Source organism: Artemia sp. Qi Xiang Cuo, chromosome 2 (assembly GCF_049724085.1).
Source record: "Artemia sp. Qi Xiang Cuo chromosome 2, ASM4972408v1, whole genome shotgun sequence".
In the NCBI taxonomy this organism is placed as follows: Eukaryota; Metazoa; Arthropoda; class Branchiopoda; order Anostraca; family Artemiidae; genus Artemia; species Artemia sp. Qi Xiang Cuo.
The window spans coordinates 24,323,185-24,338,935 of NC_142795.1; the positions used below are offsets into that span (position 1 = coordinate 24,323,185).

Consider the following 15,751-nt stretch of genomic DNA (forward strand, 5'->3'; position numbering starts at 1 on the left):
CTATAAAAGATTACCTTACGTGGCATAGCATGTTAATTCCAGGAACAAGGGTTTCAAGGCTGAAAAATTATACACTAGACAAAGGCCAGAAAAATAATATAGGACAGGATTTGTTATAGAGCATGTTAACTCCAGGAACAAGGGTTTCAAGGCTGAGAAATTGTATTTTAGACAAAGGCCAGAAAAACATTACAGGGCAGGATTTTTTATAGAGCTGGTAGAGCTGCACATAGCAATAAATGATTAAGTCTTGGAGGGACCTCAAAAGCTAAAGTTAATTTCCTGGATGGGTTATGTCATAAATGAGAAAGGCAGATAAATAATAGGATGAGTTTCAAAGGTAATAGTTGAATTTTAAAAAATCCAGTTGAGTTGAGTTATATGCACGGTCCAAAAAAACTGAATGACAATGACAAAATAACTGAATAACTGAATAAACTCATTTCGTTTTACCATTAGCTGTTCGAGCCCTTAAAACTTTCCATGGTTCCTTCTAAGTCTCGACAAAAACCGGGCAGGATGGATGCTTGAACCTGGATGCCGTTTTTAATGTCAATTTAAAAAAGAAAAATGAATTTAGTTACCTCTCTAGTATGCTTGAACATATTTCTTCCAATGCAGCACGTTGATTTCCAAATTGTTCAAATGGCAACTTCCCCAAAATGACTACAAAAAAAGGCATTATTGCAGTGGCACAGCCATAACACCCCACTTTTGCCAAATTCTTCATTTTCGTAAGCAGTCCAGCTTTCTGCATGTTTATGAAGTCCCAACAGTTTTTTATGTTCTTTACTGTTACAACGGCACACATCCAAACGGCTGGAAGTACTGTAGGGTCGTCAAGATCTATGCTGAGAAAAACGGTTGGCACAATTTTTGGAGCAAGTTCTAGAGCTAGCTCCTGTAGATTTTCACAAAACGTACGCACAACATTGAACCAAGCAAACTGTATCTAGAAATTAAGTAAAATTAGTTTTACACTTAATTTCTTAGCTAAAGATTATAGAAGTCTGCCCTTAGATTTTTCAGGAGGCATGCCCCATGGAAAATTTTTACTTTAAACGAAAAACAATGAAACAATTCCTAAAGATGGTCTCAAAATATAGTGTTTCAGCTTAAACCAATTTTATTCTTTATTTTATGAGAATATCAATATATGGTTGCTATTAGAGAATATCAACCAATCAATATAGCGAATTCTAAAATTCATCATCTATACAAAAGGATGCTGTACTTATCTTGCCCAAAAAGATAAAACCTAGCCAAATATATTTTCCGCTGTAAAAATGGAGAACGTAAAAGCAAAGTCTATCACTAAATGATTGGCACACAAACAATTTACTAATAATTCCGAACCTACGTCACTGCTTTGCATTATTAGTTGCATTCAGGCAGCCAATTGCATGAGGGCAAATTTCTTTTCCTAAATTTTCAGGTAACGATAAAAAGGAAGAAGAAGACGCAAAAGCTTGTAACCTCTCAACCCTGAAGGCAACCAAGCTTTACCATTGTTCGTGATAGAGGAGAAAACCCCAAACAATGAACTTTGACGCCAGCTAGCGTCTGGGCTGTAGAAGTAAACGATCTTACTAAGTGTTGATTATAGTATTCTAGGTTGTAATTAACTCCTTATTAAATTTCAAGAGAATATGGACACTTTAGTGAGAAAGATAGGTGGGGCTCAGAAGGGACATACACCTTTCAAATTCGCTCTTCTCTGTTTCTTGAGCCAAGGCATGAGTAGCCCATAAGTTTCAAGCGGATCCAAGAACTTTCATGTAAATGTCCAAGGAGGGAACTATGCCTCTGAGAATTATCATCCTACCCACTTGCCAAAGGTATTTTTACCCATAAATTTCAAGTGATCGGCGGAGAAGAAGTGTACTTACCTTTCTACTGCAAAACTTGGTGAATGGGGCAGTTTTAAAAGAATCGATGGGCCCACCTATCAACTCGAATCAAAGTAATTGTATTTTATGTGTGATTCCTCTAAAAAAAAAACATACCTACCTTTCTGCTAAAAAATCGGTAATAATATAGTGGGGGGGGGGGGGGGGGTAAACGTCGGAATGGTAACGTGCCTCAAATTATATAGACTGGAAAATATTACTCACTTCGATTTAAAAAGTTACCACATGCCAACCAGACCGAGAAAAAGTTGATAGTAACAGGAACGAAGAGCGGGCGTCTGTTGCGGGTGGGAAAGTAGGATTCGGGGATGATGGAACGTAATTGGGGAACAGACAGGGTCTTGGTACCGAAACGAAGGCACAAGAGGTTCCTTCTCTTGGCCAAAGTGGTGAGCTTGAACTTACATAGTAGATAATGATATGGAACCTTCCCTTCACCATTTATGATTCTAAATGCTCATTTTTGGACATTTTCAATCTTATAAATATGCTCTGAAGGAAGACCGAAATGCCACACTGGACAAACAAACTCCAGTATTGCCCCAATAAAAGAACAATAAAGTTGGAGAAGATCCTTAGGAGGGACAAGAAAATTTAATCGAAAGTTTTAGAAGGGAAACCGAAGGGGAAGTTTGTTTGAGGATGTTTTGAACGTGTGTATCCCACTTCATGCCATTAGTAATTGTCATCCCAAGTAGTTTAATGCATGTGACAGATTTGGGGAGAAATGTGGTTAGTGAAAGAAGGGGGTGATTTTAAAAAATTAACTGTCATAACTGACGATTTATTAGCGTTAACTTTCATCTTCGACAAAGAAGCCTCCTGTGGGACATCATCAAGTAATATCATAATTGAGCTTTTAATATTACGTCGACAAACCTCAAGTGCAGACAGATCGTCCACATATCTCCATCGCTTTGTGTGGTCAGTCATGAGGCTATTAACCATTATGGGGAATAAGATGGGGCCAATCAGGGTTCCCTGGGAGGCCCCACAAAAGATAGGAAGGGGATCAGAATAAACCATTTTTATATTTAAGCACTTTTGCCAAAAAGTAGGCAACAATTTTAACAAGAAAGGAACTTACTTGAAACTGGGAGGGGAAGAGAGGTGAACTGGAGGTTCTAGTGGCCTACTTTCGTTCTCAATTATACAAATTGAAGAGATGTGCGTGATTTTGGTTCAAGTAAGGTGTAATATGCCAGCATTTACGCAAAAAAGCTGGCACCGGAATGGGAGGAGGTAGAGGGCTACGGACCCACTTTGTGTCTAAAATCATGCACATTGAAATGCTTACGTGATTTTGCTTCAAACACCATGCAGCTTGCCTACATTCCTTCTGAAAATTTGAGAAGGGTTGCATTCAAAAACATCTACAGCATGTTTTTGCACCAAATAAGGACTGGTCCTTGTTTGGCGTAGACTTATCAGTTGTTTTTCTGATGTTTACCGTGACTGTGAAATTATCAGCATTGGCCCCTTAAAATTGTCAAAATGGTGTATCCCATGTTTTACAAAATTAAAACAAATTGATATCTATAAGATTATCACCTCTTCCAAGATTACTGACCAGTGAAAAAAATGTGTTTCTCCTCGTTTAAAATTTGATTTTCTTTCCGTGGGCTAAATTTTTAATATTACCTAAGAAAAGAGCAGAGATTCAGCTCATTGTTCTTTAGGAATACCAATAGAAGACAAGTACCGCGAGGGAAAGTTGAAAAGAACTCTGAAGAGAGAGTTAAACATTGCGTGAAATCCTCCAGGGGTTTAAAACGGAAGGACTTGAGAGAAATATAGCATTTTAGGAGGCACGCGTAGTACCCTTCCGCTCCCAAATGCTGAAAAATTACATAGCGAATTCAACCAAAATCAAAAATAGGAATAGGTTGTATAAGAAGGCAGCACTTTCGGACCAGTTGGGGAATTTTCCTTTTATGGATTTCTGAGCTTTTTCTAAATAATAATAACTAGGAAGATATATCCGTTTTTCAAAGTCTTAGGGGGGACAATTTTGTTGTATTTTCGATTTTTTTAAAAACAAAAACAAAAAGAGGGAATTTTCAATGCAAATACCACAAAATACTATTTTTCAAAATCTAGAGGACAATCAACCCCTACTCCCTGGATATTCGCTTCTAAATTTATCTTCTTTAGAGATCATGCAGCCTTTGCGAGGATCAGTGTCTTGTATTGGTTGAATGATTTTCGTTTTTTGTTGGAATAATATATCTTATCTGACACGCTCCTCTATTTCACCGTTACACATCTTCCGACAATTGGCAATCAGTACGGAAATCTAATCAAATTGCCTATCTTAGCCTAAAATTCATATCAGGAATCAATAAGAGGCAAACCAGCTAGGAAAAATTACATGCCCCTCATCAACATAGATGACCACGGTCTAACCACACAATTTTACTTTCAAGTCTCCAAATTGCCAGAGACTTTTAACTGAATTCTTGTTTTCAGTTCCTACATTGAAACTGAAGTTGCTAACCCATCGAAATTTTTTAAGTGGTATATCTCATGAAAGAATTTGAAACTTACAATATACTTTTATCGAACTTAATTGGTGCTATAAAGTTATTAAATAAAAAAAAACAAGTTTTTTAAACTGAAAGTAAGGAGCGACATTAAAACTTACAACGAACAGAAATTATTCCGTATATGAAAGGGGCTGTCCCCTCCTCAGCGCCTCGCTCTTTACGCTAAATTTTTTTATTGTTTTAAAAAAATAAAGTTGTGACAGAGTCAAACTTTTGCGTAAAGAGCGAGGCGTTGAGGAGGGGACAGCCCCTTTCATATACGGAATAATTTCTGTTCGTTTTAAGTTTTAATGTCGCTCCTTACTTTCAGTTTAAAAAAAAATTGTTTTTTTTATTTAATTTCTGATCGTTTTTTACTTAATGTAGCTTTTATTTTGGCTCACCGTCATTGAATAATTAAACAAAATTTGCATAACAATTTTACTTTTCTTTTGCTAAATGGCTGTCTCTAAATATGGTTCTGACGTAATTTACAAATTAACTTACGTAACCCTAGTCAATACCTTGCTCTTTAAGCTAAAGTTCGAATTTTGTTCCAATTCTTTAAAAATGACCCCTTAATCGCAAAGGCCGTTAATTAGAATAAATAGCTCTTATGAAAGTACTAAAAAATCTTTGGCTTAAAGAGCGAGGCATTGACTAGATGGTGAACTCAATCATATAGCTAATATTTTTTGTTCGTTTTAAATTTTGATGTTGCTCCTTACTTTCAGTTGAAAAACTTGTTTTTTTAAATTAAATTTCTGATTTTTGTTTTAAATTATGATGGGAAATCCGGCGCCCCCTTCATAGCCATGTCCCTTCCCCCATGAAAAGATCTTCCCATATAACCCCCGACCCACCCCCACCCCCCACTACCAGAAAAAAATCCCCCTGAAAACGTCTGTATACTTCCCAATAGCCAATACTATATGTTAACATTGGGTAAAGTTCATAACTTTCAGCCCTGGGGGCTTCGAGGGAATAAGTCATCCTAAAAGATATAGTTATAATATTTTCGACCATGCTGAACAAAATGGCTATCTCAAAATTTTGATAAGGTGACTTTGGGAAAAAAATGAGCGTGGGAGGGGGCCTAGTTGCCCTCCATTTTTTTGGGTCACTTAAAAAGGACACAAATTTCCGTTCCAATGAACCCTCCCACGATATTCTAGGACCACTGGGTCGATACGATCACCCCTGAAAAAAAAAAAAAATAAATAAATAAATAAATAAACACGCATCCGTGATCTTTCTTCTGGCAAAAAATGGAAAATTCCTCATTTTTGTAGATAGGAGCTTGAAACCTCTACAGTAAGGTTCTCTGATACGCTGAATATGATGGTGTGATTTTCATTAAGGTTCTATAACTTCTAGGGGGGTTTTCCCCCTTTTTTCGAAAATCAGCCAAATTTTCTCAGGCGCGTAACTTTTGATGGGTAAGATTAAACTTGATGAAACTTATATATTTGAAATCAGAATTAAAATATGATTCTTTTGATGTATCTATTGGTATCAAAATTCCGTTCTTTAGAGTTTCGGTTACCATTGAGCCGGGTCGCTCTTTACTTACAGTTCGTTACCACTAACTGATTGATCCGTCACTTTTCATAATCATACTACTATAACTAGACGCTGCAATAATAAAAGAAGTGTACGCCAGTCAGTAGAAGTACACAACCCCCACTAAGTGAAAACGACCGTGGTCTAGCAACCGATTCTTAACCAAAATTACCTCTCTGGACTTTGAATTCTGCCTTACCAATTCTTTTGTCCAATTAAAAGGTAAACTAATTTGCAGAAATTCCTAGCCCTTTAACCAAGGAGATGACCGTGGTCTAAAGACCTATATTTAATTGCATGTCACTCTCCGTAGCAGATATGAAACCATATTTTTCGTACCTTCAAATATATCGAAAGTAAAAACTAGGTACACCAACTAGCAAAAATATCAACCTCTTATTGCAAAGATGACCAAGAAATGAAATCCAACAGTTACTTACATCTCGCTTCCTTGTCTTGAAACTTGAACTAGATTTTTTTTTTTTTAGTCTGTCTCAAAATTTTTAAAATGGCGTATATAACCCCCAACCAAGAAGATGGTTGTGCTCTAACAATTTATTCTTAATTGCTCGTCCCTCTGCAAAAAACCGAATTTTTCGTACCCTACAAATGCATCAATAGCAACAAATATGTACTAATAGGCAATTAATAGCAACTAAATGGACAATCTAGCAAAAGATGCTCACCCCTCATCACAAAGATAACCCATATATTTGTGCCAGTTTTTTTTCATAATGTATTCCAAAAGAATGAAGTTGTCAACCCCTCAGAACTTTTGAAATGGTACGTCGCATGTGCAAACTTTTGTACAGATCTTCTATACTTTGGTCAACTCATCAAGGGCTATTGATCAGCATCGAAAAAAATCCACCCGTCTTGTTTCAAAAGTAGATTTTCTAGCCACAGACCAACTTTGGTCAACTCATCAAGGGCTATTGATCAGCATCGAAAAAAATTCCATCCGTCTTGGTTCAAAAATAGATTTTCTTGCCACAGGCCAACTTTGGTCAACTCATCAAGGACTATTGATCAGCATCGAAAAAAAATCGATCCCTTTTGGTTCAAAAGTAGATTTTCTTGCCACAGGTCAACTTTTTAACATCACTGCTAAGAAAAGGCAAAGTTTCAATTCGTTTGGCGGTTGGGGCAGGTAGCTATCGCACATCTTAAGCACTGTTCGATTGTGACCCATCTTCGATTTAAAACAGGTGCCAGCCTGCTAGAACAAAGCTTTCCAATTGAAAGCAGAAACATGGCTCAATGGAAAGCAAGCTTAGGTGCTTGGCATTATATAGCATTCTCCAACATAGACTATAAAACTTCACTTAAACTCTCACATTATAGATTTTGGCTCAATTATTAGCAAAACCATGTTTTTTGGCCCCAGCCAAGAATTATAAGCAGCTTCACAAAATGTAATTTCACACTCATCAATCCGGCCTGAGTTCAAAGCTTTCTATTAAAACCGCGGAGGACCCTTGCAACTTTCTAGCAAAAAGCTGAAATCAGCGGACTAGAAAAAAACAGGAAAAAAACGAAAGGGATTAATAGCCAACAACATGACAATTGTGTTTTAGCTATAAAAAAAAAACAATCTATAAATTGTTTAGAAACAAATTTAATTAAGAAAAATATTCGAATGGATACTCCGTACTGAGACGATGCAGACAAGACTGACCTGAAAACGGAGAATTCAACCCAATTAGACTCAGCACCCAGGAGATTCAATCCAGACAAAATGAACAATCGAGACGTAAAATAAAACGCAGCCAAATTCAACCAGGCAACAGTCAGATTAAGGAAAATTCAACTGTAGTAAAAGCTAACGAGCGAAAAAATGAACCCATCCGGATTTCATCCAAACAAAATCCGACCCAGCCCAGGTAACTAAACGATTCGGAATACATTAGAACTGTTCCTACCTATACCCACTCCCATTTTCAGCTTTTCCTCCATTTTTTATTTTCTCGATTATTTCATGAACTGAATTATTTTGGGGTCAGAACAACTAATCATTCTCTGGCACATTCAAGCATAGCTCGCTTTATAGTAAAATATTTTTTTTCATTGATAAGTTCTTGAGCATCATTCTCAGAATACTAAAATAGTAACTATGGGTAGGAAAACTATGTCAGAAAATTGCCTGACACGGTAATTTCTCAATTTTGAATGATCTTTGCGGCAAAATATTTACCTTTGGGCATTTTTCCTTGGCAAGTTTCCAAAATCTCGAGTCTTCAGCAATAGCTCTATGCTTTCCAATATGCTTTTTATGCTCAACAGGACTTGTAGATTCCAATAAAGAGGCATAGGCCATTAGAGATGACACGGTAAGCATTTCATGCCGAAACTTATTGTTTTCCTTGGCTTCTGGTCTGGAAGAAAGGTGAAAAAATATAGCCTAATTAAGGCAAACGCGTATTAATAGTTTTTGAAGATTGAAAAATATTAACAAGTAAAAAAGAGGTATGCGAAACTGAAGTTTTTAAAAAATACAAGATAAATTTTTGCCAGAGTTTTATTTGGTACATTGAATTTAAAAATTATCTCCATTTTTTTCCAACGCTTCAGATTTTTTGAAAAAAATAAATATTAATATTTTGGTTAAAATCTCATTTGGAAAGGTATTTTCTCGAAAACGAAAAAGTACCAAGCAAAAATATTTTTTTTATCCATTTAAATATACGTAAAATAATCACCTCTTGGTTTAAGTATACTTTTACATCAAAGTATGATGTTTTTCTGGGAAAAAAGAAGTAGAATACTTTTTTATTAATTTATTATTTTATTAATTAAACTTAATTAACATTAAGGTGATTTAAATAAAATAGATAACTGACCAATAAGAGTAATTATAATATGCATATACATGCAAGCTTGATATAACCTTTAAACTGAGCAAAAATAAAACAAAAAAAAGGGTTCCTACAAAAAGTTACTTTCTTTTTCCACTGAAACTTTTTCTGACGTCCTTCTCTTATGCTCAATCATAGGTTTATCCCACGATGATACCCAACAGTAGTCGGCGATTATGTTTTTATTCCATTAAGATTTATACATCACAGCTTTGAGGTCTAAGTGGAGCATTTAATCTCCTTCTTCCCTGATTCTACATTTTCAGGGAAAATGTTAACATGTAAGTGTAGAGATGGAACCCAACGTTTCAAATTTTGTCTTTATAATCAGGATTCTAGTAATTAATTAGAAATTTACTAATAATATCTATGAAAGTAATCCAAGTTTATTTTTCTTTGATTTTATGCTAGTGTCGAATTCTTTATGCTCCACAAACTTGCGGACACTTGCTCCATCATCAAAACCCTTTTTCAACTAGGTTTAGGGTAAGCCTGGAAATGTTTCCACCAGGTTTTTCAAACAATCGCTATCTTTCGGAATAATCTTGAAAACTGCTTCAATAAACCTAATTTAGAGGGGGTAAAAATACCTTGGAGCGGGTAACAACCCTTTTCGAATTTTGCCTGTTTTAACCTAGTCTTAGATCTTATTGCAGTTATCGTACTAACACATAAAATGACGACGTTGTATATCCGGCTTGAAGACCAAAACTATGGAAATAACAAAGCTGTTTCATTCAAAAACCATCATCAAAACCCTTTTTCAACTAGGTTTAGGGTAAGCCTGGAAATGTTTCCACCAGGTTTTTCAAACAATCGCTATCTTTCGGAATAACCTTGAAAACTGCTTCAATAAACCTAATTTAGAGGGGGTAAAAATACCTTGGAGCGGGTAACAACCCTTTTCGAATTTTGCCTGTTTTAACCTAGTCTTAGATCTTATTGCGGTTATCGTACTAACACATATAAAATGACGACGTTGTATATCCGGCTTGAAGACCAAAACTATGGAAATAACAAAGCTGTTTCATTCTATTGAGCCAACAGTTTTTCGAGGCGCTCTTCTAGACGCACCAAGGGTCAAATTGTTGCAGATTACGACTCCTTTTCGATGAATCTTTCAACAAATATAAACCCTCCATTCATTTTTGACACAAATAATCTTAAATAGTAATGATTAATCCAACAACACCGGAACAATAGACCAATTCTCCTTTTCATCCAAGTACTTTAAAAATATGTTTTATCAGGCCCCATAGAAATAAAAAGAGGTTGGTCAATAAGTGTTAAGTTAAATTGCAGCTTGAAACAATCTAAGGATTTTTCCTGGAGAAGTTTCGGACTTGCTGATTGGTAAACTATTTTTAGTGTTGTTTACTGTTTTTCTGTCAATCTGGAGGCCCCAAAATTCAGCCGCGTCCTTCGAAAGGCTCAGATCTCTAGTCAGATCACTAAGTTCAGTCCTACAGATTGAGGCTGTCACTAAAATAGACTAAGGCAAATGGCCTCAAGAGACTATGCGGTATTAAAGCTCCGATCTTCTGGGTTTTCCCATTCTGAAAATTTTAACTACCTATATGACAGTTATGCCTTTAGATATGATTACCAGCTTAATGACGAACGGGGTGAATCACCAAAGGATTAGATATTATTAGGATAAGAGATTAGCCATTGATTTTTGTTGTTTCATTCACGGACATGGTAGGAACCAGAGTACCAATTATACGAGTCGTTCATCAGCTCATTCCCTGTGGCAGGATTTCTGGATCATAAAGAAGCCTTTTTTAGGAGGGGGGAGGATTTTTATAAACAAAGACTAAGATTTTGGTACAAATTTTGCACATCAAGATTTCAGTCCCTCATTTAGTCATTTTAAAAATTAGCCAAGTAAAATATATATATATATATATATATATATATATATATATATATATATATATATATGAAATATATGCGTTTTTGACATGCTTCTTTTTTTGTATGGCTGTCTATGGCCAAGACCGGACTTTCAGTTAAAATGAATAAATGACCAAGAGTTTCTTGAAGTCTATATTCGTCTAGCAAGTTCTGAAATCAATGGAGAGGATAGATCAAGACAATGACACGTAAGTCTGCGACAATACATAATGGTGACACTATACACAATGGCAAAAAAAATGCTAAACTTTGCCCGATACCACAAAAAAAACGATGGTGCTTTCTACATCTTTCTGACTTTTTATATTTTGTCAAGCAAAATTTTGTTTCAAATATTGGACAAGTTTTTTTTGTCTTTTTTTTCGGGACCTATAGATAGGGCCTATGGTTATTTTCTTATAGATACCATGGAATTCCGCAAGCGCATTCCCAGGGGTTAACTAGAAATCATAGTCAGAATTTAGCTTTAAATTTTCGGCGTCTTTTTTATGTAAAACCGTCATTCCCCTCTGAAACATAACTCTTCTGTCTACAGAGATATTTTTTTTTAAACATTTTAATTTTTCCGCACTTTTACTTTCTCTTTTTGCGTAATTTTTCATCATGCCTTGCCCTTTTTTCAAAAGTAAATGACCAAGTTTCTTCTAGTGAATCTTTATTCACTAGCAGTATTTACAGAGGCGCATCTACTTCTTTCCTAAGTCCCTTGGTCTAAAGAAATACAAAAAAAATAAATACTTACGTATTTTCACTGAGGTTTTTCTGAGCATCTACCAGAAGAGTTTCTCTAATGTAATCCAATATTTCGTTTAAAGCAAACAAAAGAGCTTTTGCCGTTTTATCAGCTGGAAAGGCCTTTCGAAAAGCGTCTGCTGCTCTGGTTGCCACCGGAGGATGGGGATCATGCATAGCGACAAACCATACGCCTAAAAACAGTACATTCAATTTTCAACGTGTGGCAGTTAGAGAATGAATCATGAGTCGGGGGAAATCGTTAGGTGCATATATTGTACGTAAAAAAGACACGAACTTTTGAGGACGAGCAACAACTAATTTTCAAGGCTATTCCTTTGTTACGAATTATAAATACCAAACGCATAAACATTTTTTCCCAAATACAATGAAGTTACTCTTTCACTCCCCTCCCCACCAGATCGTGACCTAAACTAAGTGGGCTTTTACAGCCATATGTCCTGATTGTTGGCGGTTAGTGATTTTTGGGGTTATTTTTTTAACCTTTCCATTCTTTTCTTCGTCAAATTAACTATTCAACAAGGAAACATGAGGATTTAAACGCATACCATAGGCCCCCAAAGACATTTTCACCCCCAAAGTTACCCTTAATTCAAACAGGATAATGGTAGGAGGCAGTTATGAAAAAAGCATCAAATACATGTGAACTTTGAACTCATCCAACTGGATTTGACTTTCAGGATTGAACAAAAAAATAATAAGAATCCTAATGGTCTTCAAACTTGCAAAATTTGATATTTTGCATCAAATTTTAAAAAGAGCACGTTATGTTATTTATTTAAACAAATACTACAATCAGCCCAAAATATAGCTATTGTTTGTCCGAGCAAATTATATCTATAACTAGAGCTGAGGAATAGGCTATTCTTTATGCCTGTGATTGAACAAAGTAGGACCGAGGACACGAAGAAATGAAGAGACTTTTTGCTAGCGAAGCCTGCTTTTTGCTAGTGTCTACTTAGGTCAGTCCTTATGATATATACCAAAATATAATGAAAATATAATACTTTATAAATGAAATTTGGCTATATTTTTACATATCAGAGGGGGGAGGGGTAAAGTATACCAGGTCTGCATGCGAAATGTGTTAGCTACAATTATTCTGCATATTATGACGTACGGAGCGTTTTCTAACTTTACGCTTTACAAATACTTTACCATCACTCCCACCCTTGGCAAGTTAGAATTCCTGCTTTTGGTTGTAACTCTCGCAGCTGATTATCATCTAACTACATACTTTTTTGTTCTCGTGGTCGTATATATTCTAACCACACATTTCTTTGTACTTCATTTTCATTCGTTCTGATCCTCATTGTCGCATGTCTTGTAACCGTATATTTTTTTTCTTCACTTTTGATTTTGAGTCGTTGTGATTCTTGCTGCCCATCTTTTAACTGCGTATTTCTATATTCTTCAATTTCATTTTTGACTTGTTCTAATTGTCAGTTTCGCTAATATTTTCACTACATATCTCTTTGATCTTTATTTTCTTTTATCGTTGCTTCAGATATTTTTCAGTGCCTTTTGCCTTAGCTGCTTGGATTGGTCTTTGTCACTTTTGATAGTCTAGGACTCAAAGTTGTTCATTATCCACCGTCGTACATTTACATTTCTCAGCTCGTTTTCTTGATCTTGTCCCATTTGATAGTCCACTTTGTCCATTTTGAGCCTACGATTTTGTCCTCTTTTGTTCTTTTTTGCACTCAGTTTGTGCTGACGTTAATTCACGTTCGTGTCCCCTATATATTATGAAACTGCTGAAAATGCCTTTTGAAATTTACATCACCGAATATAGACACATGAAATTATATACTTCTAAGTTTATGTTCTGCAAATGCTTCTAAAACGGTTTTAACATCTATTTTCCTTGTGTCTTCACTTTCAATCAACATGATTCTTAAATTATTTAGTCTATCCTGATTTATTGTTGATATTAAATAGTTTTTTTTTTATTGGTTTTAGACTGGAAAATGATCTCTCTCCAGAAGCAACGCTTGCTGGAATTGTTAAGAACACTTAAAAATTTTGAAAATCAATTGTTCATTTTGATGCCGGCGCGGGGCCTTTTCAAACGCGGGGCTCGGTTGAACCCAATCGTTCCAATCGCCCTTTTTCCGGCCCTGCTCCCGAATGTAGATGAAGATCATTTCCGATTGTTGAAGAATCTTTGAAGTCTTGGCAGTACGTAACTGCCTGCAAACTTTCAAGTGACTTTAGACCGGACTATAGGTGGGACTTAAAATGTCGTACATGCAACTGAAAATCCCACCATTATCTCCTTAGTCAAAATTATTTGTCCCATGGGCTCCAAGTAGATTTGACCACTGGGAGAAGGTGAGTACGCTTTTAAAGATCACCGTTGACCTGTGATACTTGTCTCATAAATTTCACGCCGGTCGGAGAAAAAGTAAGTCATTATCTTTTCGCTGAAAAATTGGCATTTATGGTGGGGTATTAGAGACGGAGACGGTTGAAGGCCCAAAGAGCCTCAAGTCATTGATATCGGGATTTATTGTATGATTCCGCTTGAAACAATGTGCAAAATGCTTACTACATACTGTCTAAAAACTTGACAGGAAAATAGGGAGGATGCTATTGACTAAAATTTGTTGTAATTTTTTATTTAAGTAAGGAGCAAAATTACAGTGGCGGTTCTGGCCCCTCTTGCACCCGGGACTAAATCTATATTATGTCTTCCACAACATTTTCAGGCCAAAGTTTAACAAGATTTTCATTTATTAACAAAATTTATCAACAAAATCATTCAACAAAATTTTCATTTATTAACAAAATTATTTTTAATTTATTAATTAATTAATAATTTTCTAAAATAACTTTTTAATTTATTACTTCGTTTTTTAGTTCCATTTTGTTTCATTAACTAATTAATAATTTTCATTTACTAGCTGCACCCTCTATTTCTTTAAATAGAAAAAACGGTTTAAAAAATTACAAAATTATTATAACCGTTAGATTATTTATTTGAAATTTTACACCCCTAAAATTTCGACACCCGGGACAAGAGCCCCCTCTGTCCCTCCCCTAAAATCACCCCTGCAATATGACTATCATAAAACTAAAAGTTATCACAGAGAGGGTTAGAGCTGTTGAACGGGTTACTGGCCTACTTCAGTGCTCCAATTACTCAAATAGTCGGCTGGTCATTTTTGCGAAATATTTTAGTAATTACAATTCAAAATGTGTGAAACACCTGATTTTCTGCTAAAAAATTGACAGGGTACAGAACACAGGGAGGACCCAGCTCATTCTTGTACTAAGTCAGGAACTCATTCATTTTTTAGCAGTCATTATCCTTCTTTTCCCATTTATGCCACAACAATGAAGTTGCCAATCCCTCCAGATTTACAAAAAGGCTGACCTCGTGAGCAATTTTTATTTACAAACATTAAATCACATACTTTTATTAGCTCATCAAGGGTAATTTATCAGAGTATAAAAAAAAATGTGTATCTCTTAGTTCGACTATAAATTTTCCTGCCATGGGCCAACTTTTTAATGTGCATCATAACCTCCATGAATCTCAAACGCAGAAAATAAATTAACAACTCAACTGAAATCACAGACAGAAAGCAGCTTGTAACAATAGATGGCAGCAGGTTCAGACCCGAGGGAAATGCTCCTTTTTTAACCTCGAATTATTTCTATTCATTATTCTACAAAAGTATTTCGGCAAATGAGACAGGGGGTCAAAGCATACGTTAAGTACTTTCAAATTTTCGTGAAGCCTCAGTTAAAAACTGATACCTGCTTGAATAGAGCTTTTCACTTGAAAGCAGAAACATGGCTCGAAGAAACGAAATCTGGTTGAACCACCAAGGGACAAAAAGGGAGCAAAATCCACCCTTATTGGCCCCTGGAAAGAATTACACAGCTATTAAAAATTGTATGTTATACTCATTAGTCTGGCCTGTTGTTCATTCACACGTTTCTTGAGAACTGCAATTGTTAAACAATTACCACTTTTTTGCAACAATCTGAAATTGGTGGCATAGAAAAAAAAATCCTGCACAATTATTTCTCCAGCGCATTTACTGCTTAAATATCATTTACACTTTCTGGAAAAGCAGGCATGTTTTAATCAGGACAATTTTTTTATGTAGAACTTTAAAATCAAAAATATTAGCAGTTTTCAGGAGAATACTAATTTGACTGAAGAAGCCAAACGTAAAACAGACGGAAATTACAATAATAATACATACATATGGTT

General features: G+C 35.6%; 1 protein-coding gene across 1 annotated transcript in view; it reads right to left on the reverse strand.

Annotated features, from left to right (window-relative positions):
- Ltn1 (E3 ubiquitin-protein ligase listerin) overlaps nt 1–15,751 on the reverse strand; it is a 131,814-nt gene that overhangs the window by 86,384 nt on the left and 29,679 nt on the right. The window contains exons 4-6 of the mRNA XM_089106012.1: nt 11,513–11,696; nt 8,193–8,373; nt 585–952 (exon numbers count right to left, since the gene is read on the reverse strand). Of these exons, the coding sequence (XP_088962138.1) occupies nt 585–952; nt 8,193–8,373; nt 11,513–11,696 (733 nt within the window). The remainder of the gene's footprint in view (nt 1–584; nt 953–8,192; nt 8,374–11,512; nt 11,697–15,751) is intronic.